The sequence below is a fragment of the Somniosus microcephalus genome, unplaced genomic scaffold (assembly GCF_052327205.1).
Source record: "Somniosus microcephalus isolate GS21.2 unplaced genomic scaffold, FLI_Smic_1.0 unresolved_chr2, whole genome shotgun sequence".
Classification (NCBI taxonomy): domain Eukaryota; kingdom Metazoa; phylum Chordata; class Chondrichthyes; order Squaliformes; family Somniosidae; genus Somniosus; species Somniosus microcephalus.
Genome location: NW_028225180.1, coordinates 17,865,226 through 17,890,597, shown reverse-complemented (window position 1 = coordinate 17,890,597; position 25,372 = coordinate 17,865,226). Strand labels below are relative to the sequence as shown.

Here is a 25,372-nt window from a genome sequence, read left to right as displayed (position 1 = left end):
AATATGTGTTTTAAAAGCAACGTTTTTTTTTAAGACGCAGAAAGCGGGAAAAGAAAGGAAAAGTTTGGAATCAAGATGGCGGCGACTCACCTCGGTTCAGAATGATAAAGCCCGGCTACACGCGCACCGATTGGCCCGGCGGCACACGCCAGCAACCCGGCGTACGATTGGTCGAGCTCGAGGTCACTCTGTCGCTAATGAGTGGAATGTTGAAGGTTTTTGGGATACCGCGGGCGCAATTTTAGCCCGGCCGAAACGTAAATACACTTAAAACCGTCTCGGAAGCGTAAGCTTTCTTTGGAGGTAACGCGCGCGTAGGTACGCCCTGTAACTTTCGAGTGCATACCCGCAACGCACACGCGATGACAGACAGATAGACAGATAGACAGAATGACAGAAGTACCGATTTATATATATAATATATATATATATATTCTATATATAAACCCCCTGAACCCCTCGATTAGATTCCAGCCTGTCACTCACTCCCGGGTATCTGTTATTCTATATATAAACCCCCCAAACCCCTCGATTAGATTCCAGCCTGTAACTCACTCCCGGGTATCAGTTATTCTATATATAAACCCCCTCAACCCCTCGATTAGATTCCAGCCTGTAACTCACTCCCGGGTATCAGTTATTCTATATATAAACCCTCCCGAACCCCTCGATTAGATTCCAGCCTGTAACTCACTCCCGGGTATCTGTTATTCTATATATAAACCCTCCCGAACCCCTCGATTAGATTCCAGCCTGTAACTCACTCCCAGGTATCTGTTATTCTATATATAAACCCCCCAAACCCCTCGATTAGATTCCAGCCTGTAACTCACTCCCGGTTATCTGTTATTCTATATATAAACCCCCCGAACCCCTCGATTAGATTCCAGCCTGTAACTCACTCCCAGGTATCTGTTATTCAATATATAAACACCCTGAACCCCTCGATTAGATTCCAGCCTGTAACTCACTCCGGGCATCTGTTATTCTATATATAAACCCCCCGAACCCCTCGATTAGATTCCAGCCTGTAACTCACTCCCGGGTATCTGTTATTCTATATATAAACCCCCCGAACCCCTCGATTAGATTCCAGCCTGTAACTCACTCCTAGGTATCTGTTATTCTATATATAACCCCCCGAACCCCTCGATTAGATTCCAGCCTGTAACTCACTCCCGGGTATCTGTTATTCAATATATAAACCCCCCGAACCCCTCGATTAGATTCCAGCCTGTAACTCACTCCCGGGTATCTGTTATTCTATATATAAACCCCCCAAACCCTCGATTAGATTCCAGCCTGTAACTCACTCCCGGGTATCTGTTATTCTCTATATAAACCCCCTGAACCCCTCGATTAGATTCCAGCCTGTAACTCACTCCCGGGTATCTGTTATTCTATATATAAACCCCCTCAACCCCTCGATTAGATTCCAGCCTGTAACTCACTCCCGGGTATCTGTTATTCTATATATAAACCCCCCGAACCCCTCGATCAGATTCCAGCCTGTAACTCACTCCCGGGTATCTGTTATTCTATATATAAACCCCCCGAACCCCTCGATTAGATTCCAGCCTGTAACTCACTCCCGGGTATCTGTTATTCTATATATAAACCCCCCGAACCCCTCGATTAAATTCCAGCCTGTAACTCACTCCCAGGTATCTGTTATTCTATATATAAACCCCCCGAACCCCTGGATTAGATTCCAGCCTGTAACTCACTCCCGGGTATCTGTTATTCTATATATAAACCCCCCGAACCCCTCGATTAGATTCCAGCCTGTAACTCACTCCCGGGTATCTGTTATTCTATATATAAACCCCCTCAACCCCTCGATTAGATTCAGCCTGTAACTCACTCCCGGGTATCTGTTATTCTATATATAAACCCCCTCAACCCCTCGATTAGATTCCAGCCTGTAACTCACTCCCGGGTATCTGTTATTCTATATATAAACCCCCCGAACCCCTCGATTAGATTCCAGCCTGTAACTCACTCCCAGGTATCTGTTATTCTATATATAAACCCCCCGAACCCCTGGATTAGATTCCAGCCTGTAACTCACTCCCGGGTATCTGTTATTCTATATATAAACCCCCCGAACCCCACGATTAGATTCCAGCCTGTAGCTCACTCCCGGGTATCTGTTATTCTATATATAAACACCCTGAACCTCTCGATTAGATTCCAGCCTGTAACTCACTCCCGGGTATCTGTTATTCTATATAAAAAACCCCCGAACCCCTCGATTAGATTCCAGCCTGTAACTCACTCCCAGGTATCTGTTATTCTATATATAAACCCCCCGAACCCCTCGATTAGATTCCAGCCTGTAACTCACTCCCGGGTATCTGTTATTCTATATATAAACCTCCCGAACCCTTCGATTAGATTCCAGCCTGTAACTCACTCCCGGGTATCTGTTATTCTATATATAAACCCCCCGAACCCCTCGATTAGATTCCAGCCTGTAACTCACTCCCGGGTATCTGTTATTCTATATATAAACCCCCCGAACCCCTCGATTAGATTCCAGCCTGTAACTCACTCCCGGGTATCTGTTATTCTATATATAAACCCCCGAACCCCTCGATTAGATTCCAGCCTGTAACTCACTCCCAGGTATCTGTTATTCTATATATAAACCCCCGAACCCCTGGATTAGATTCCAGCCTGTAACTCACTCCCGGGTATCTGTTATTCTATATATAAACCCCCCGAACCCCTCGATTAGATTCCAGCCTGTAACTCACTCCCGGGTATCTGTTATTCTATATATAAACCCCTCAACCCCTCGATTAGATTCCAGCCTGTAACTCACTCCCGGGTATCTGTTATTCTATATATAAACCCCCTCAACCCCTCGATTAGATTCCAGCCTGTAACTCACTCCCGGGTATCTGTTATTCTATATATAAACCCCCCGAACCCCTCGATTAGATTCCAGCCTGTAACTCACTCCCAGGTATCTGTTATTCTATATATAAACCCCCCGAACCCCTGGATTAGATTCCAGCCTGTAACTCACTCCCGGGTATCTGTTATTCTATATATAAACCCCCCGAACCCCACGATTAGATTCCAGCCTGTAACTCACTCCCGGGTATTTGTTATTCTATATATAAACCCCCCGAACCCCTCGATTAGATTCCAGCCTGTAACTCACTCCCAGGTATCTGTTATTCTATATATAAACCCCCGGAACCCCTCGATTAGATTCCAGCCTGTAACTCACTCCCGGGTACCTGTTATTCTATATATAAACCCCCCGAACCCCTCGATTAGATTCCAGCCTGTAACTCACTCCCAGGTATCTGTTATTCTATATATAAACCCCCCGAACCCCTGGATTAGATTCCAGCCTGTAACTCACTCCCGGGTATCTGTTATTCTATATATAAACACCCTGAACCCCTCGATTAGATTCCAGCCTGTAACTCACTCCCGGGTATTTGTTATTCTATATATAAAGCCCCCGAACCCCTCGATTAGATTCCAGCCTGTAACTCACTCCCGGGTATCTGTTATTCTATATATAAACCCCCCGAACCCCTCGATTAGATTCCAGCCTGTAACTCACTCCCAGGTATCTGTTATTCTATATATAAACCCCCCGAACCCCTCGATTAGATTCCAGCCTGTAACTCACTCCCAGGTATCTGTTATTCTATATATAAACCCCCCGAACCCCTCGATTAGATTCCAGCCTGTAACTCACTCCACCTCTGCTCCTTACCCGTAGCTGTAATCCTCCGGCAGTGGGTAGGGAATGTGTGTGCGGGGCAGCAGGAGGTAGGTACGCAGGATGTGCAGGGAGCTCAGGCAACTGATGAACAGGAACATGGCTTTCAGAGAGAGACCAGCCTCGTACAGCACCTACAGTGAGACCAGGAGTGGGGGGCGGAGCGGGGCGGGTGTTGGTGAACGGCATAAAACAAAAAGTGACCGTTAAAGGTAGCTCTCGCCTGACCCCACCTCCTTAACCTCACGCCAAATCCCTCCCCGGTCTCACCCGCAACCCTCTCCAAATGTCGCTCTCCCCACCTCGCACCCCTCCCCTTCCTCCTCTCCCTGCCCCCATCCCCCTCCCTCCCTTCCCGCCCGCCCCATCCCTCTCCCTCCCGCCCCACCCTCCCCTCCCTCCCCTTCCCTCTCCTCCCCTTCTTTCTCCCTCCTCGCCCCATCCCTCTCCTTCCCCGCCCCATCCCCCTCCCTCCCCTCCCCCTCCCTCCCCATTCCCCTCTCTCCCCTCCCCCTCCCTCCCCATCCCTCTCTGTCCCCTCCCCCTCCCACCCCATCCCACCCCCTCCCTCCCCTCCCCATCCCCTCCCTCCCTCCCCCTCCCCCATCCCTCCCCTCCCTCCCCCTCCCCATCCCTCCCCCATCCCTCCCCTCCCTCCCCCTCCCCATCCCTTCCCTGCCTCCCCATCCCTCCCCCATCCCTCCCCTCCCTCCCCCTCCCACTCCCTCCCCCTCCCCCTCCCTCCCCATCCCCCTCCCTGCCCGGCCAACCCCTCTCCCTCTCTTTCCCTGCGCCCACCCCTCCCTCCCCATCCCTCCCCCTCCCTCCCTATCCCTCTCCCTCCCCATCCCCCTCCCTCCCCCTCCCCATCCCCCTCCCTCCCCGCCCCAACCCCTCTCCCTCTCTTCCCCTGCACCCACCCCTCTCTCCCCGTCCCCTCGCTCTCTTCCTCCCCACCCCCCCCAACACCTCCTCTTTCTCTCTCTCCCCGCGCCCCCAGCTCCAAGTATAAACACACGGCCCCCTCCCAGGCACACCAATCTTGGACCTCTGTGACCTGGGTCAAATCCGCCCCAGACAGAGGGGGTGAAGGGCTCCTCTCTCTCAGATGGGGTGACACTGGGTGGGGTCAGTAGGTCAGACCCTGACCTTTCACCCTCTGAGAAGCGCTTTATACGGTGGAGCAAGTACAATCGGCCCTCTGTCTGGTATTGTGAGTTAGTTCGTTGCCTACCAAGGGATTTGAGTATAAGAGTAAAGACGTCTTGCTGCAATTATATAGGGCCCTGGTGAGACCACACCTGGAGTACTGTGGACAGTTTGGTCTCCTTACCTAAGGAAGGATATACTTGCCATAGAGGGAGTGCAACGAAGGTTCACCAGACTGGTTCCTGGGATGGGGGGACTGTCCTATGAGGGGAGATTGAGTAGACTAGGCCTATATTCTCTAGAGTTTGGAAGAATGAGAGGTGATCTCATTGAAACATACAAAATTCTTACAGGGCTTGACAGGGTAGATGCAGGGAGGATGTTTCCCCTGGCTGGGGAGTCTAGAACCAGGGGTCACAGTCTCAGAATAAGGGGTCGGCCATTTAGGACTGAGATGAGAGAAATTTCTTCACTCAGAGGGCGGTGAATCTTTGGAATTCTCTACCCCAGAGGGTTGTGGAGGCTCAGTCGTTGAGTATATTCAAGACAGAGATCGATAGATTTTTGAATATGAAGATAATCAAGGGATACGGAGATAGGCCAGGAAGGTGGAGATGAGGTCCAAGATTGGCCATCATCATTGATTGAATGGCGGAGCAGGCTCGAGGGGCCGAATGGCCGACTCCTGCTGCTATTTCTTATGTTGTTATACACCTCTCACCTTGACCAGCAGAAAGATGGCAGAAGAGGAATCGAAGGCTCCGTTGTACAGCGTGATAATTGTGGACCGTTTATTCCCAAATAAGTTTCCAACCTGGGAATCAGATGAAACAGAAACAGTCAACGGAGCGCAGTGTACACGTGCAAGCACTTGAAGTCGCTCCCCAAACAGCTCAGTCAATAGCTGGGCCGCACAGAGCAGAAGAGGCCCAGTCTCCATCCCCCCTCAGTACTGCCCCTCCGACAGTGCACCGCTCCCTCAGTACTGCCCCTCCAACAGTGCAGCGCTGCCTCAGTGCTGCCCCTCCGACAGTGCAGAGCTCCCTCAGTACTGCCCCTCCAACAGTGCAGCGCTGCCTCAGTACTGCCCCTCCGACAGTGCAGCACTCCCTCAGTACTGCCCCTCCGACAGTGCAGAGCTCCCTCAGTACTGCCCTTCCAACAGTGCAGCGCTCCCTCAGTACTGCCCCTCCAACAGTGCAGTGCTGCCTCAGTACTGCCCCTCCGACAGTGCAGCACTCCCTCAGTACTGACCCTCCGACAGTGCAGCACTCCCTCAGTACTGCCCCTCCGACAGTGCACCGCTCTCTCAGTACTGCCCCTCCAACAGTGCAGCGCTGCCTCAGTACTGCCCCTCCGACAGTGCAGCACTCCCTCAGTACTGCCCCTCCGACAGTGTGGCACTCCCTCAGTACTGACCCTCCGACAGTGTGGCACTCCCTCAGTACTGACCCTCCGACAGTGCAGAGCTCCCTCAGTACTGCCCCTCCGACAGTGCAGAGCTCCCTCAGTACTGCCCCTCCGACAGTGCAGCGCTCCCTCAGTACTGCCCCTCCGACAGTGCGGCGCTCCCTCAGTACTGCCCCTCCGACAGTGCAGCGCTCCCTCAGTACTGTCCCTCCGACAGTGCTGCGCTCCCTCAGTACTGCCCCTCCGACAGTGCGGAGCTCCCTCAGTACTGCCCCTCCGACAGTGCAGCGCTCCCTCAGTACAGCCCCTCCGACAGTGCAGCGTTCCCTCAGTACTGCCCCTCCGACAGTGCGGCGCTCCCTCAGTACTGCCCTCCGACAGTGCAGCGCTCCCTCAGTACTGCCCCTCCGACAGTGCAGCGCTCCCTCAGTACTGCCCCTCTGACAGTGCAGCGCTCCCTCAATACTGCCCCTCCAACAGCGCACTGCTCCCTCAATACAGCCCGTCCGACAGTGCACCGCTCCCTCAGTACTGCCCCTCCGACAGTGCGGCGCTCCCTCAGTACTGCACCTCCGACAGTGCACCGCTCCCTCAATACAGCCCGTCCGACAGTGCAGCGCTCCCTCAGTACTGCCCCTCTGACAGTGCACCGCTCCCTCAGTACTGCCCCTCCGACAGTGCAGCGCTCCCTCAATACTGCCCCTCCGACAGTGCAGCGCTCCCTCAATACAGCCCGTCCGACAGTGCGGCGCTCCCACAGTACTGCCCCTCCGACAGTGCAGCGCTCCCTCAATACTGCCCCTCCGACAGTGCACCGCTCCCTCAGTACTGACCCTCCAACAGTGCAGCGCTCCCTCAGTACTGCCCCTCTGACAGTGCAGCGCTCCTCAGTACTGCCCCTCCGACAGTGCAGCGTTCCCTCAGTACTGCCCCCCCGACAGTGCAGCTCTCCCTCAGTACTGCCCCTCCGACAGGGAAGCGCTCCCTCAGTACTGCCCCTCCGACAGTGCAGCGCTCCATCAGTACTGCCCATCCAACAGTGCAGCGCTCCCTCAGTACAGAACCTCCGACAGTGCGGCGCTCCCTCAGTACTGAGCCTCCGACTGGGCAGCGCTCCCTCAGTACGGCCCCTCCGACAGGGCAGCATTCTCCCAGTCCTATTCCTGCTCTATCAGTCACTATCCTACATTACCTGTATGTTGGTCATGAGGAAGAGTATTCCACCAACAGCAATCAGGCAGAATGCAGGGAACAGCAGTGCGGCGGAAGCTGCAACAGAGAAAGAGAGAGAGTGTGAGAAAGAGTGAGCTTGCCTTTATACAGTTCAGCGCTCGCAAAGTACTGCCCTTCGGACAGTGCAGCGCTCCCTCAGTACTGCACCTCCGAGAGTGCAGCGCTCCCTCAGTACTGCCCCTCCGACAGTGCGGCACTCCCTCAGTACTGACCCTTCGACAGTGCAGCGCTCCCTCAGTACTGCCCCTCCGACAGTGCAGCGCTCCCTCAGTACTGCCCCTCCGACAGTGCAGCGCTCCCTCAGTACTGCCCCTCCGACAGTGCAGCGCTCCCTCAGTACTGCCCCTCCGACAGTGCGGCGCTCCGCCAGTACTGACCCTCCGATGGTGCAGCGCGCCCTCAGTACTGCCCCTCCGACAGTGTAGCGCTCCCTCAGTACTGCCCCTCCGACAGTGCGGCGCTCCCTCAGTACTGCCCCTCCGACAGTGCAGCGCTCCCTCAGTACTGCCCCTCCGACAGTGCAGCGCTCCCTCAGTAATGCCCCTCCGACAGTGCAGCGCTCCCTCAGTAATGCCCCTCCGACAGTGCAGCGCTCCCTCAGTACTGCCCCTCCGACAGTGTAGCGCTCCCTCAGTACAGGCACCAAAAGTGTCAACCTGGATAATGCAGAGCACACCCATGACCTTCTGACTCAGAGGCGAGAGACAGACACAACAGATTCCCTTCAAATTCACAAACTTCTCCACTGGGATGTGAACTCGTGTTATCCGGATTATTAGTCCAGTAACAAAACCCCTGCACTACTGTACCCTGGATTATTAGTCCAGTAACATATCCCCTACACTACTGTACCCTGGATTATTAGTCCAGTAACATAACCCCTACACTACTGTACCCTGGATTATTAGTCCAGTAACATAATCCCCACACTACTGTACCCTGGATTATTAGTCCAGTAACATAATCCCCACACTACTGTACCCTGGATTATTAGTCCAGTAACATAACCCCTACACTACTGTACCCTGGATTATTAGTCCAGTAACATAACCGCTACACTACTGTACCCTGGATTATTAGTTCAGTAACATGACCCCTACACTACTGTACCCTGGATTATTAGTCCAGTAACATAACCCCTACACTACTGTACCCTGGATTATTAGTCCAGTAACATAACCCCTACACTACTGTACCCTGGATTATTAGTCCAGTAACATGACCCCTACACTACTGTATCCTGGATTATTAGTCCAGTAACATAACCCCTACACTACTGTACCCTGGATTTTTCGTCCAGTAACATATCCCCTACAGTACAGTACCCTGGATTATTAGTCCAGTAACATAACCCCTACACTACTGTGCCCTGGATTATTAGTCCAGTAACATAACCCCTACACTACTGTACCCTGGATTATTAGTCCAGTAACATAACCCCTACACTACTGTACCCTGGATTATTAGTCCAGTAACATAACCCCTACACTACTGTACCCTGGATTATTAGTCCAGTAACATGACCCCTACACTACTGTACCCTGGATTATTAGTCCAGTAACATAACTCCTACACTACTGTACCCTGGATTATTAGTCCAGTAACATAACCCCTACACTACTGTACCCTGGATTATTAGTCCAGTAACATAACCCCTGCACTACTGTACCCTGGATTATTAGTCCAGTAACATAACACCTACAATACTGTACCCTGGATTATTAGTCCAGTAACATAACCCCTACACTACTGTACCCTGGATTATTAGTCCAGTAACATAACCCCTACACTACTGTACCCTGGATTATTAGTCCAGTAACATAACCCCTGCACTACTGTACCCTGGATTATTAGTCCAGTAACATAACCCCTACACTACTGTGCCCTGGATTATTAGTCCAGTAACATAACCCCTACACTACTGTACCCTGGATTATTAGTCCAGTAACATAACCCCTACACTACTGTACCCTGGATTATTAGTCCAGCAACATAACCCCTACACTACTGTACCCTGGATTATTAGTCCAGTAACATAACCCCTACACTACTGTACCCTGGATTATTAGTCCAGTAACATAACACCTACACTACTGTACCCTGGATTATTAGTCCAGTAACATAACCCCTACACTACTGTACCCTGGATTATTAGTCCAGTAACATAACACCTACACTACTGTACCCTGGATTATTAGTCCAGTAACATAACCCTTACACTACTGTACCCTGGATTATTAGTCCAGTAACATAACCCCTACACTACTGTACCCTGGATTATTAGTCCAGTAACATAACCCCTACACTACTGTACCCTGGATTATTAGTCTAGTAACATAACCCTACACTACTGTACCCTGGATTATTAGTCTAGTAACATAACCCCTACACTACTGTACCCTGGATTATTAGTCTAGTAACATAACCCCTACACTACTGTACCCTGGATTATTAGTCCAGTAACATAACCCCTACACTACTGTACCCTGGATTATTAGTCTAGTAACATAACCCCTACACTACTGTACCCTGGATTATTAGTCCAGTAACATAACCCCTACACTACTGTACCCTGGATTATTAGTCCAGTAACATAACCCCTACACTACTATACCCTGGATTATTAGTCCAGTAACATAACCCCTACACTACTGTACCCTGGATTATTAGTCCAGTAACATAACCCCTACACTACTGTACCCTGGATGAAAAATCCAGTAACATAACCTTACACTACTGTAACCTGGATTATTAGTCCAGTAACATAACCCCTACACTAATGTACCCTGGATTATTAGTCCAGTAACATAACCCCTACACTACTGTACCCTGGATGAAAAATCCAGTAACATAACCTTACACTACTGTAACCTGGATTATTAGTCCAGTAACATAACCCTACACTACTGTACCCTGGATTATTAGTCCAGTAACATAACCCCTACACTACTGTACCTTGGATTATTGGTCCAGTAACATGACCCCTACACTACTGTACCCTGGATTATTAGTCCAGTAACATGACCCCTACACTACTGTACCCTGGATTATTAGTCCAGTAACATGACCCCTACACTACTGTACCCTGGATTATTAGTCCAGTAACATAACCCCTACACTACTGTACCCTGGATTATTAGTCCAGTAACATAACCCCTACACTGCTGTACCCTGGATTATTAGTCCAGTAACATGACCTCTACACTACTGTACCCTGGATTATTAGTCTAGTAACATGACCCCTACACTACTGTACCCTGGATTATTAGTCCAGTAACATAACCCCTACACTACTGTACCCTGGATTATTAGTCCAGTAACATAACCCCTACACTACTGTACCCTGGATTATTAGTCCAGTAACATAACCCCTACACTACTGGACCCTGGATTATTAGTCCAGTAACATAACCCCTACACTACCGTACTGTGGATTATTAGTCCAGTAACATAACCCCTACACTACCGTACTGTGGATTATTAGTCCAGTAACATAACCCCTACACTACTGTACCCTGGATTGTTAGTCCAGTAACATAACCCCTACACTACTGTACCCTGGATTATTAGTCCAGTAACATAACCCCTACACTACTGTACCCTGGATTGTTAGTCCAGTAACATAACCCCGACACTACTGTACCCTGGATTATTAGTCCAGTAACATAACCCCTACACTACTGTACCCTGGATTATTAGTCCAGTAACATAACCCCTACACTACTGTACCCTGGATTATTAGTCCAGTAACATGACCCCTACACTACTGTACCCTGGATTATTAGTCCAGTAACATAACCACTACACTACTGTACCCTGGATTATTAGTCCAGTAACATGACCCCTACACTACTGTACCCTGGATTATTAGTCCAGTAACCTGACCCCTACACTGCTGTACCCTGGATTATTAGTCCAGTAACATAACACCTACACTACTGTACCCTGGATTATTAGTCCAGTAACATAACCCCTACACTACTGTACACTGGATTATTAGTCCAGTAACCTGACCCCTACACTACTGTACCCTGGATTATTAGTCCAGTAACATAACCCCTACACTACTGTACCCTGGATTATTAGTCCAGTAACATAACCCCTACACTACTGTACCCTGGATTATTAGTCCAGTAACATAACCCCTACACTACTGTACCCTGGATTATTAGTCCAGTAACATAACCCCTACACTACTGTACCCCGGATTATTAGTCCAGTAACATGACCCCTACACTACTGTACCCTGGATTATTAGTCCAGTAACATAACCCCTACACTACTGCACCCTGGATTATTAGTCCAGTAACATAACCCCTACACTACTGTACCCTGGATTATTAGTCCAGTAACATAACCCCTACACTACTGTACACTGGATTATTAGTCCAGTAACATAACCCGTACACTACTGTACCCTGGATTATTAGTCCAGTAACATGACCCCTACACTACTGTACCCCGGATTATTAGTCCAGTAACATAACCCCTACACTACTGTACCCTGGATTATTAGTCCAGTAACATAACCCCGACACTACTGTACCCTGGATTATTAGTCCAGTAACATGACCCCTACACTACTGTACCCTGGATTATTAGTCCAGTAACATAACCCCTACACTACTGTACCCTGGATCATTAGTCCAGTAACATGACCCCTACACTACTGTACCCTGGATTATTAGTCCAGTAACATAACCCCTACACTACTGTACCCTGGATTATTAGTCTAGTAACATAACCCCTACACTACTGTACCCTGGATTATTAGTCCAGTAACATAACCCCTACACTACTGTACCCTGGATTATTAGTCTAGTAACATAACCCCTACACTACTGTACCCTGGATTATTAGTCCAGTAACATAACCCCTACACTACTGTACCCTGGATTATTAGTCCAGTAACATAACCCCTACACTACTGTACCCTGGATTATTAGTCCAGTAACATAACCCCTACACTACTGTACCCTGGATTATTAGTCCAGTAACATAACCCCTACACTACTGTACCCTGGATGAAAAATCCAGTAACATAATCTTACACTACTGTAACCTGGATTATTAGTCCAGTAACATAACCCCTACACTAATGTACCCTGGATTATTAGTCCAGTAACATAACCCCTACACTACTGTACCCTGGATGAAAAATCCAGTAACATAACCTTACACTACTGTAACCTGGATTATTAGTCCAGTAACATAACCCTACACTACTGTACCCTGGATTATTAGTCCAGTAACATAACCCCTACACTACTGTACCTTGGATTATTGGTCCAGTAACATGACCCCTACACTACTGTACCCTGGATTATTAGTCCAGTAACATGACCCCTACACTACTGTACCTTGGATTATTAGTCCAGTAACATAACCCCTACACTACTGTACCCTGGATTATTAGTCCAGTAACATGACCCCTACACTACTGTACCCTGGATTATTAGTCCAGTAACATAACCCCTACACTACTGTACCCTGGATTATTAGTCCAGTAACATAACCCCTACACTGCTGTACCCTGGATTATTAGTCCAGTAACATGACCTCTACACTACTGTACCCTGGATTATTAGTCTAGTAACATGACCCCTACACTACTGTACCCTGGATTATTAGTCCAGTAACATAACCCCTACACTACTGTACCCTGGATTATTAGTCCAGTAACATAACCCCTACACTACTGTACCCTGGATTATTAGTCCAGTAACATAACCCCTACACTACTGGACCCTGGATTATTAGTCCAGTAACATAACCCCTACACTACCGTACTGTGGATTATTAGTCCAGTAACATAACCCCTACACTACCGTACTGTGGATTATTAGTCCAGTAACATAACCCCTACACTACTGTACCCTGGATTTTTCGTCCAGTAACATATCCCCTACAGTACAGTACCCTGGATTATTAGTCCAGTAACATAACCCCTACACTACTGTGCCCTGGATTATTAGTCCAGTAACATAACCCCTACACTACTGTACCCTGGATTATTAGTCCAGTAACATAACCCCTACACTACTGTACCCTGGATTATTAGTCCAGTAACATAACCCCTACACTACTGTACCCTGGATTATTAGTCCAGTAACATGACCCCTACACTACTGTACCCTGGATTATTAGTCCAGTAACATAACTCCTACACTACTGTACCCTGGATTATTAGTCCAGTAACATAACCCCTGCACTACTGTACCCTGGATTATTAGTCCAGTAACATAACCCCTACACTACTGTACCCTGGATTATTAGTCCAGTAACATAACCCCTACACTACTGTACCCTGGATTATTAGTCCAGTAACATAACTCCTACACTACTGTACCCTGGATTATTAGTCCAGTAACATAACCCCTGCACTACTGTACCCTGGATTATTAGTCCAGTAACATAACACCTACAATACTGTACCCTGGATTATTAGTCCAGTAACATAACCCCTACACTACTGTACCCTGGATTATTAGTCCAGTAACATAACCCCTACACTACTGTACCCTGGATTATTAGTCCAGTAACATAACCCCTGCACTACTGTACCCTGGATTATTAGTCCAGTAACATAACCCCTACACTACTGTGCCCTGGATTATTAGTCCAGTAACATAACCCCTACACTACTGTACCCTGGATTATTAGTCCAGTAACATAACCCCTACACTACTGTACCCTGGATTATTAGTCCAGCAACATAACCCCTACACTACTGTACCCTGGATTATTAGTCCAGCAACATAACCCCTACACTACTGTACCCTGGATTATTAGTCCAGTAACATAACCCCTACACTACTGTACCCTGGATTATTAGTCCAGTAACATAACACCTACACTACTGTACCCTGGATTATTAGTCCAGTAACATAACCCCTACACTACTGTACCCTGGATTATTAGTCCAGTAACATAACACCTACACTACTGTACCCTGGATTATTAGTCCAGTAACATAACCCTTACACTACTGTACCCTGGATTATTAGTCCAGTAACATAACCCCTACACTACTGTACCCTGGATTATTAGTCCAGTAACATAACCCCTACACTACTGTACCCTGGATTATTAGTCTAGTAACATAACCCCTACACTACTGTACCCTGGATTATTAGTCTAGTAACATAACCCCTACACTACTGTACCCTGGATTATTAGTCTAGTAACATAACCCCTACACTACTGTACCCTGGATTATTAGTCCAGTAACATAACCCCTACACTACTGTACCCTGGATTATTAGTCTAGTAACATAACCCCTACACTACTGTACCCTGGATTATTAGTCCAGTAACATAACCCCTACACTACTGTACCCTGGATTATTAGTCCAGTAACATAACCCCTACACTACTGTACCCTGGATTATTAGTCCAGTAACATAACCCCTACACTACTGTACCCTGGATTATTAGTCCAGTAACATAACCCCTACACTACTGTACCCTGGATGAAAAATCCAGTAACATAACCTTACACTACTGTAACCTGGATTATTAGTCCAGTAACATAACCCTACACTACTGTACCCTGGATTATTAGTCCAGTAACATAACCCCTACACTACTGTACCTTGGATTATTGGTCCAGTAACATGACCCCTACACTACTGTACCCTGGATTATTAGTCCAGTAACATGACCCCTACACTACTGTACCCTGGATTATTAGTCCAGTAACATGACCCCTACACTACTGTACCCTGGATTATTAGTCCAGTAACATAACCCCTACACTACTGTACCCTGGATTATTAGTCCAGTAACATAACCCCTACACTGCTGTACCCTGGATTATTAGTCCAGTAACATGACCTCTACACTACTGTACCCTGGATTATTAGTCTAGTAACATGACCCCTACACTACTGTACCCTGGATTATTAGTCCAGTAACATAACCCCTACACTACTGTACCCTGGATTATTAGTCCAGTAACATAACCCATACACTACTGTACCCTGGATTATTAGTCCAGTAACATAACCCCTACACTACTGGACCCTGGATTATTAGTCCAGTAACATAACCCCTACACTACCGTACTGTGGATTATTAGTCCAGTAACATAACCCCTACACTACCGTACTGTGGATTATTAGTCCAGTAACATAACCCCTACACTACTGTACCCTGGATTGTTAGTCCAGTAACATAACCCCTACACTACTGTACCCTGGATTATTAGTCCAGTAACATAACCCCTACACTACTGTACCCTGGATTGTTAGTCCAGTAACATAACCCCGACACTACTGTACCCTGGATTATTAGTCCAGTAACATAACCCCTACACTACTGTACCCTGGATTATTAGTCCAGTAACATAACCCCTACACTACTGTACCCTGGATTATTAGTCCAGTAACATGACCCCTACACTACTGTACCCTGGATTATTAGTCCAGTAACATAACCACTACACTACTGTACCCTGGATTATTAGTCCAGTAACATGACCCCTACACTACTGTACCCTGGATTATTAGTCCAGTAACCTGACCCCTACACTGCTGTACCCTGGATTATTAGTCCAGTAACATAACACCTACACTACTGTACCCTGGATTATTAGTCCAGTAACATAACCCCTACACTACTGTACCCTGGATTATTAGTCCAGTAACCTGACCCCTACACTACTGTACCCTGGATTATTAGTCCAGTAACATAACCCCTACACTACTGTACACTGGATTATTAGTCCAGTAACATAACCCCTACACTACTGTACCCTGGATTATTAGTCCAGTAACATAACCCCTACACTACTGTACCCTGGATTATTAGTCCAGTAACATAACCCCTACACTACTGTACCCCGGATTATTAGTCCAGTAACATGACCCCTACACTACTGTACCCTGGATTATTAGTCCAGTAACATAACCCCTACACTACTGCACCCTGGATTATTAGTCCAGTAACATAACCCCTACACTACTGTACCCTGGATTATTAGTCCAGTAACATAACCCCTACACTACTGTACACTGGATTATTAGTCCAGTAACATAACCCGTACACTACTGTACCCTGGATTATTAGTCCAGTAACATAACCCCTACACTACTGTACCCCGGATTATTAGTCCAGTAACATAACCCCTACACTACTGTACCCTGGATTATTAGTCCAGTAACATAACCCCGACACTACTGTACCTGGATTATTAGTCCAGTAACATGACCCCTACACTACTGTACCCTGGATTATTAGTCCAGTAACATAACCCCTACACTACTGTACCCTGGATCATTAGTCCAGTAACATGACCCCTACACTACTGTACCCTGGATTATTAGTCCAGTAACATAACCCCTACACTACTGTACCCTGGATTATTAGTCCAGTAACATAACCCCTACACTACTGTACCCCGGATTATTAGTCCAGTAACATGACCCCTACACTACTGTACCCTGGATTATTAGTCCAGTAACATAACCCCTACACGACTCTACACTGGATTATTAGTCCAGTCACATAACCCCTACACTACTGTACCCTGGATTATTAGACCAGTAACATAACACCTACACTACTGTACTCTGGATTATTAGTCCAGTAACATAACCCCTACACTACTGTACCCTGGATTATTAGTCCAGTAACATGACCCCTACACTACTGGACCCTGGATTATTAGTCCAGTAACATAACCCCTACACTACTGTACCTTGGATTATTAGTCCAGTAACATGACCCCTACACTACTGTACCCTGGATTATTAGTCCAGTAACATAACCCCTACACTACTGTACCCTGGATTATTAGTCCAGTAACATGACCCCTACACTACTGTACCCTGGATTATTAGTCCAGTAACATAACCCCTACACTACTGTACCCTGGATTATTAGTCCACTAACATAATCCCTACACTACTGTACCCTGGATTATTAGTCCAGTAACATAACCCCTACACTACTGTACCCTGGATTATTAGTCCAGTAACATAACCCCTACACTACTGTACCCTGGATTATTAGTCCAGTAACATAACCCCTACACTACTGTTCCCTGGATTATTAGTCCAGTTACATGACCCCTACACTACTGCACCCTGGATTATTAGTCCAGTAACATAACCCCTACACTACTGTACCCTGGATTATTAGTCCAGTAACATGACCCCTACACTACTGTACCCTGGATTATTAGTCCAGTAACATAACCCCTACACGACTCTACACTGGATTATTAGTCCAGTCACATAACCCCTACACTACTGTACCCTGGATTATTAGACCAGTAACATAACACCTACACTACTGTACTCTGGATTATTAGTCCAGTAACATAACCCCTACACTACTGTACCCTGGATTATTAGTCCAGTAACATGACCCCTACACTACTGGACCCTGGATTATTAGTCCAGTAACATAACCCCTACACTACTGTACCTTGGATTATTAGTCCAGTAACATGACCCCTACACTACTGTACCCTGGATTATTAGTCCAGTAACATAACCCCTACACTACTGTACCCTGGATTATTAGTCCAGTAACATGACCCCTACACTACTGTACCCTGGATTATTAGTCCAGTAACATAACCCCTACACTACTGTACCCTGGATTATTAGTCCAGTAACATAATCCCTACACTACTGTACCCTGGATTATTAGTCCAGTAACATAACCCCTACACTACTGTACCCTGGATTATTAGTCCAGTAACATAACCCCTACACTACTGTACCCTCGATTATTAGTCCAGTAACATAACCCCTACACTACTGTTCCATGGATTATTAGTCCAGTTACATGACCCCTACACTACTGCACCCTGGATTATTAGTCCAGTAACATAACCCCTACACTACTGTACCCTGGATTATTAGTCCAGTAACATGACCCCTACACTACTGTACCCTGGATTATTAGTCCAGTAACATGACCCCTACACTACTGTACCCTGGATTATTAGTCCAGTAACATAACCCTACACTACTGTACCCTGGATTATTAGTCCAGTAACATAACCCCTATACTACTGTACCCTGGATTATTAGTCCAGTAACATGACCCCTACACTACTGTACCCTGGATTATTCATCCAGTAACATGACCCCTACACTACTGTACCCTGGATTATTAGTCCAGTAACATAACCCCTACATTACTGTTCCCTGGATTATTAGTCCAGTAACATAACCCCTACACTACTGTACCCTGGATTATTAGTCCAGTAACATAACCCCTACACTACTGTACCCTGGATTATTAGTCCAGTAACATCACCCCTACACTACTGTACCCTGGATTATTAGTCCAGTAACATAACCCCTACACTACTGTACCCTGGATTATTAGTCCAGTAACATAACCCCAACACTACTGTACCCTGGATTATTAGTCCAGTAACATAACCCCTACACTACTGTACCCTGGATTATTAGTCCAGTAACATAACCCCTACACTACTGTACCCTGGATTATTAGTCCAGTAACATAACCCCTACACTACTGTACCCTGGATTATTAGTCCAGTAACATAAACCCTACACTACTGTATCCTGGATTATTAGTCCAGTAACATAACCCCTACACTACTGTACCCTGGATTATTAGTCCAGTAACATAACCCCTACACTACTGTACCCTGGATTATTAGTCCAGTAACATAACCCCTACACTACTGTACCCTGGATTATTAGTCCAGTAACATAACCCCTACACTACTGTACCCTGGATTATTAGTCCAGTAACATGACCCCTACACTACTGTACCCTGGATTATTAGTCCAGTAACATGACCCCTACACTACTGTACCGTGGATTATTAGTCCAGTAACATAACCCCTACACTACTGTACCCTGGATTATTAGTCCAGTAACATAACCCCTACACTACTGTACCCTGGATTATTAGTCCAGTAACATAACCCCTACACTACTGAACCTGGATTATTAGTCCAGTAACATGACCCCTACACTACTGAACCTGGATTATTAGTCCAGTAACATAACTCCTACACTACTGTACCCTGGATTATTAGTCCAGTAACATAACCCCTGCACTACTGTACCCTGGATTATATGTCCAGGAACATAACCCCTACACTACTGTACCCTGGATTATTAGTCCAGTAACATAACCCCTACACTACTGTACCTTGGATTATTAGTCCAGTAACATGACCCCTACACTACTGGACCCTGGATTATTAGTCCAGTAACATGACCCCTACACTACTGTACGCTGGATTATTAGTCCAGTAACATAACCCCTACACTACTGTACCCTGGATTATTAGTCCAGTAACATGACCCCTACACTACTGTACCTTGGATTATTAGTCCAGTAACATAACCCCTACACTACTGGACCCTGGATTATTAGTCCAGTAACATGACCCCTACACCACTGTACCCTGGATTATTAGTCCAGTAACATAACCCCTACACTACTGTACCCTGGATTATTAGTCCAGTAACATAACCCCTACACCACTGTACCCTGGATTATTAGTCCAGTAACATAACCCCTACACTACTGTACCCTGGATTATTAGTCCAGTAACATAACCCCTACACTACTGTACCCTGGATTATTAGTCCAGTAACATAACCCCTACACTACTGTACCTTGGATTATTAGTCCAGTAACATAACCCCTACACTACTGGACCCTGGATTATTGGTCCAGTAACATAACCCCTACACTACTGTACGCTGGATTATTAGTCCAGTAACATAACCCTACACTACTGTACCCTGGATTATTAGTCCAGTAACATAACCCCTACACTACTGTACCCTGGATTATTAGTCCAGTAACATAACCCCTACACTACTGTACCCCGGATTATTAGTCCAGTAACATGACCCCTACACTACTGTACCCTGGATTATTAGTCCAGTAACATAACCCCTACACTACTGTACCCTGGATTATTAGTCCAGTAACATAACCCCTACACTACTGTACCCTGGATTATATGTCCAGGAACATAACCCCTACACTACTGTACCCTGGATTATTAGTCCAGTAACATAACCGCTACACTACTGTACCCTGGATTATTAGTCCAGTAACATAACCCCTACACTACTGTACCCTGGATTATTAGTCCAGTAACATAACCCCTACACTACTGAACCTGGATTATTAGTCCAGTAACATAACTCCTACACTACTGTACCCTGGATTATTAGTCCAGTAACATAACCCCTACACTACTGTACCCTGGATTATATGTCCAGGAACATAACCCCTACACTACTGTACCCTGGATTATTAGTCCAGTAACATAACCCCTACACTACTGTACCTTGGATTATTAGTCCAGTAACATGACCCCTACACTACTGGACCCTGGATTATTAGTCCAGTAACATGACCCCTACACTACTGTACCCTGGATTATTAGTCCAGTAACATAACCCCTACACTACTGTACCCTGGATTATTAGTCCAGTAACATAACCCCTACACTGCTGGACCCTGGATTATTCGTCCAGTAACATGACCCCTACACCACTGTACCCTGGATTATTAGTCCAGTAACATGATCCCTACACTACTGTACCCTGGATTATTAGTCCAGTAACATAACCCCTACACTACTGTACCGTGGATTATTAGTCCAGTAACATAACCCCTACACTACTGTACCCTGGATTATTAGTCCAGTAACATAACCGCTACACTACTGTACCCTGGATTATTAGTCCAGTAACATAACCCCTACACTACTGTACCCTGGATTATTAGTCCAGTAACATAACCCCTACACTACTGTACCCTGGATTATTAGTCCAGTAACATGACCCCTACACTACTGAACCTGGATTATTAGTCCAGTAACATAACTCCTACACTACTGTACCCTGGATTATTAGTCCAGTAACATAACCCCTACACTACTGTACCCTGGATTATATGTCCAGGAACATAACCCCTACACTACTGTACCCTGGATTATTAGTCCAGTAACATAACCCCTACACTACTGTACCTTGGATTATTAGTCCAGTAACATGACCCCTACACTACTGGACCCTGGATTATTAGTCCAGTAACATGACCCCTGCACTACTGTACGCTGGATTATTAGTCCAGTAACATAACCCCTACACTACTGTACCCTGGATTATTAGTCCAGTAACATAACCCCTACACTACTGTACCTTGGATTATTAGTCCAGTAACATAACCCCTACACTACTGGACCCTGGATTATTAGTCCAGTAACATGACCCCTACACCACTGTACCCTGGATTATTAGTCCAGTAACATAACCCCTGCACCACTGTACCCTGGATTATTAGTCCAGTAACATAACCCCTACACTACTGTACCATGGATTATTAGTCCAGTAACATAACTCCTACACTACTGTACCCTGGATTATTAGTCCAGTAACATAACCCCTACACTACTGTACCTTGGATTATTAGTCCAGTAACATAACCCCTACACTACTGGACCCTGGATTATTGGTCCAGTAACATAACCCCTACACTACTGTACGCTGGATTATTAGTCCAGTAACATAACCCTACACTACTGTACCCTGGATTATTAGTCCAGTAACATAACCCCTACACTACTGTACCCTGGATTATTAGTCCAGTAACATAACCCCTACACTACTGTACCCCGGATTATTAGTCCAGTAACATGACCCCTACACTACTGAACCTGGATTATTAGTCCAGTAACATAACTCCTACACTACTGTACCCTGGATTATTAGTCCAGTAACATAACCCCTCCACTACTGTACCCTGGATTATATGTCCAGGAACATAACCCCTACACTACTGTACCCTGGATTATTAGTCCAGTAACATAACCCCTACACTACTGTACCCTGGATTATTAGTCCAGTAACATGACCCCTACACTACTGGACCCTGGATTATTAGTCCAGTAACATGACCCCTACACTACTGGACCCTGGATTATTAGTCCAATAACATAACCCCTACACTACTGTACCTTGGATTATTAGTCCAGTAACATGACCCCTACACTACTGGACCCTGGATTATTAGTCCAGTAACATGACCCCTACACTACTGTACGCTGGATTATTAGTCCAGTAACATAACCCCTACACTACTGTACCCTGGATTATTAGTCCAGTAACATAACCCCTACACTACTGTACTCTGGATTATTAGTCCAGTAACATAACCCCTATACTACTGTACCTTGGATTATTAGTCCAGTAACATAACCCCTATACTACTGTACCTTGGATTATTAGTCCAGTAACATAACCCCTACACTACTGTACCCCTGGATTATTAGTCCAGTAACATAACCCCTACACTACTGTACTCTGGATTATTAGTCCAGTAACATAACCCCTACACTACTGTACCCTGGATTATTAGTCCAGTAACATAACCCCTACACTACTGTACCTGGATTATTAGTCCAGTAACATAACCCCTACACTACTGTACCCTGGATTATTAGTCCAGTAACATAACCCCTACACTACTGTACCCTGGATTATTAGTCCAGTAACATAACCCCTACACTACTGTACCCTGGATTATTAGTCCAGTAACATAACCCCTACACTACTGTACCCTGGATTATTAGTCCAGTAACATAACCCCTACACTACTGTACCCCTGGATTATTAGTCCAGTAACATAACCCCTACACTACTGTACCCTGGATTATTAGTCCAGTAACATAACCCCTACACTACTGTACCCTGGATTATTAGTCCAGTAACATAACCCCTACACTACTGTACCCTGGATTATTAGTCCAGTAACATAACCCCTACACTACTGGACCCTGGATTATTAGTCCAGTAACATAACCCCTACACTACTGTAACGCTGGATTATTAGTCCAGTAACATAACCCTACACTCCGTTTGCCCCTCTCCCGTCTCGGGAGAGCTCAGACTTACCCCGCAGTGGAGAAGGCGATCATCAGGGTGGCGGTGGTGTAGAGGAATCTGTGGAGATCAAAATCAGGTCTCAGTTTAAACTCGTTTGTCCCACATTCTCCCCACCCCATCGCCCCGCTTCCCTGAAAGCAGGGAACCCCCAGTTATCCAGCACATTTCACCACCTCAGCACGTCCAAAGCTCTTCACAGCCAATGAAGTATTTTCTAAACAGAGACATAAAACGCAAGGAAGTTATTACTAAACCCGATATAAAACACTGGTTAGGCCTCAGCTGGAGCATTGTGTTCAATTCAATTCTGGGCACCACACTTTAAGAAGGACATCAAGGCATGGAGAGGGTGCGCAGGAAAATTACTAGAATGGTACCAGGGATGAGGACTTCAGTGATGTGGAGAGACTGGAGAAGCTGGGATTGTTCTCCTTAGAGCAGAGAAGGTTAAGGGGAGATTGACCAGAATGGTACCAGGGATGAGGGACTTCAGTTATGTGGAGAGACTGGAGAAGCTGGGATTGTTCTACTTAGAGCAGAGAAGGTTAAGGGGAGATTGACCAGAATGGTACCAGGGATGAGGGACTTCACTGATGTGGAGAGACTGGAGAAGCTGGGGATTGTTCTACTTTAGAGCAGAGAAGGTTAAGGGGAGATTGACCAGAATGGTACCTAGGGATGAGGGACTTCAGTTACGTGGAGAGGACTGGAGAAGCTGGGTTGTTCTACTTAGAGCAGAGAAGGTTAAGGGGAGATTGACCAGAAGAATGTATACTAAGGGATGAGGGACTTCAGTGATGTGGAGAGACTGGAGAAGCTGGGATTGTTCTACTTAGAGCAGAGAAGGTTAAGGGAGATTGACCAGAATGGTACCAGAGATGAGGGACTTCAGTTACGTGGAGAGACTGGAGAAGCTGGGGTTGTTCTACTTAGAGCAGAGAAGGTTAAGGGGAGATTGACCAGAATGGTACCAGGGATGAGGGACTTCAGTTACGTGGAGAGACTGGAGAAGCCGGGGTTGTTCTCCTTAGAGCAGAGAAGGTTAAGGGGAGATTGACCAGAATGGTACCAGGGATGAGGGACTTCAGTTATGTGGAGAGACTGGAGAAGCTGGGATTGTTCTCCTTAGAGCAGAGAAGGTTAAGGGGAGATTGACCAGAATGGTACTGGGGATGAGGGACTTCAGTTATGTGGAGAGACTGGAGAAGCTGGGGTTGTTCTCCTTAGAGCAGAGAAGGTTAAGGGGAGATTGACCAGAATGGTACCAGGGATGAGGGACTTCAGTTACGTGGAGAGACTGGAGAAGCTGGGATTGTTCTCCTTAGAGCAGAGAAGGTTAAGGGGAGATTGACCAGAATGGTACCAGGGATGAGGGACTTCAGTGATGTGGAGAGATTGGAGAAGCTGGGGTTGTTCTCCTTAGAGCAGAGAAGGTTAAGGGGAGATTGACCAGAATGGTACCAGGGATGAGGGACTTCAGTTACGTGGAGAGACTGGAGAAGCTGGGATTGTTCTCCTTAGGGCAGAGAAGGTTAAGGGGAGATTGACCAGAATGGTACCAGGGATGAGGGACTTCAGTTACGTGCAGAGACTGGAGAAGCTGGGATTTTCTCCTTAGGGCAGAGAAGGTTAAGGGGAGATTTAATAGAGGTGTTCAAACCATAAAGGGTTTGGATCGAGTAAATAAGGAGAAACTGTTTCAAGTGGCAGGAGGGTCTTTGACCAGAGGACAACAGATTGACGGTGATTGCCAAATGAACCAGAGGGGGGAATGAGGAGAATGTTTCTGAAGCGTTCGTGTGATCTGGAATGCGCTACCTGAAAGGGCGGAGGAAGCAGAATCAAACGTTACTTTCAAAAGTGGATGGGAAAAATAATTCAAGTGAAAAATTTGCAGGACTATTGGGAAAGAGCGGGGGGCGG

General features: G+C 46.6%; 1 protein-coding gene across 1 annotated transcript; it reads right to left on the bottom strand.

Moving 5' to 3' along the window:
- Positions 1–3,707: 3,707 nt before the first annotated feature.
- LOC147092212 (equilibrative nucleobase transporter 1-like) lies at positions 3,708–23,568 on the bottom strand. Its single transcript, XM_085975571.1, has 4 exons — positions 23,461–23,568; positions 7,500–7,577; positions 5,619–5,711; positions 3,708–3,882 (listed from the first exon to the last, which is right to left on the bottom strand). Exons 1-4 carry the CDS (start codon positions 23,566–23,568, stop codon positions 3,739–3,741), a joined length of 423 nt encoding a protein of 140 aa, XP_085831697.1. The 3' UTR covers positions 3,708–3,738.
- Between the last annotated feature and the right edge of the window lie 1,804 nt (positions 23,569–25,372).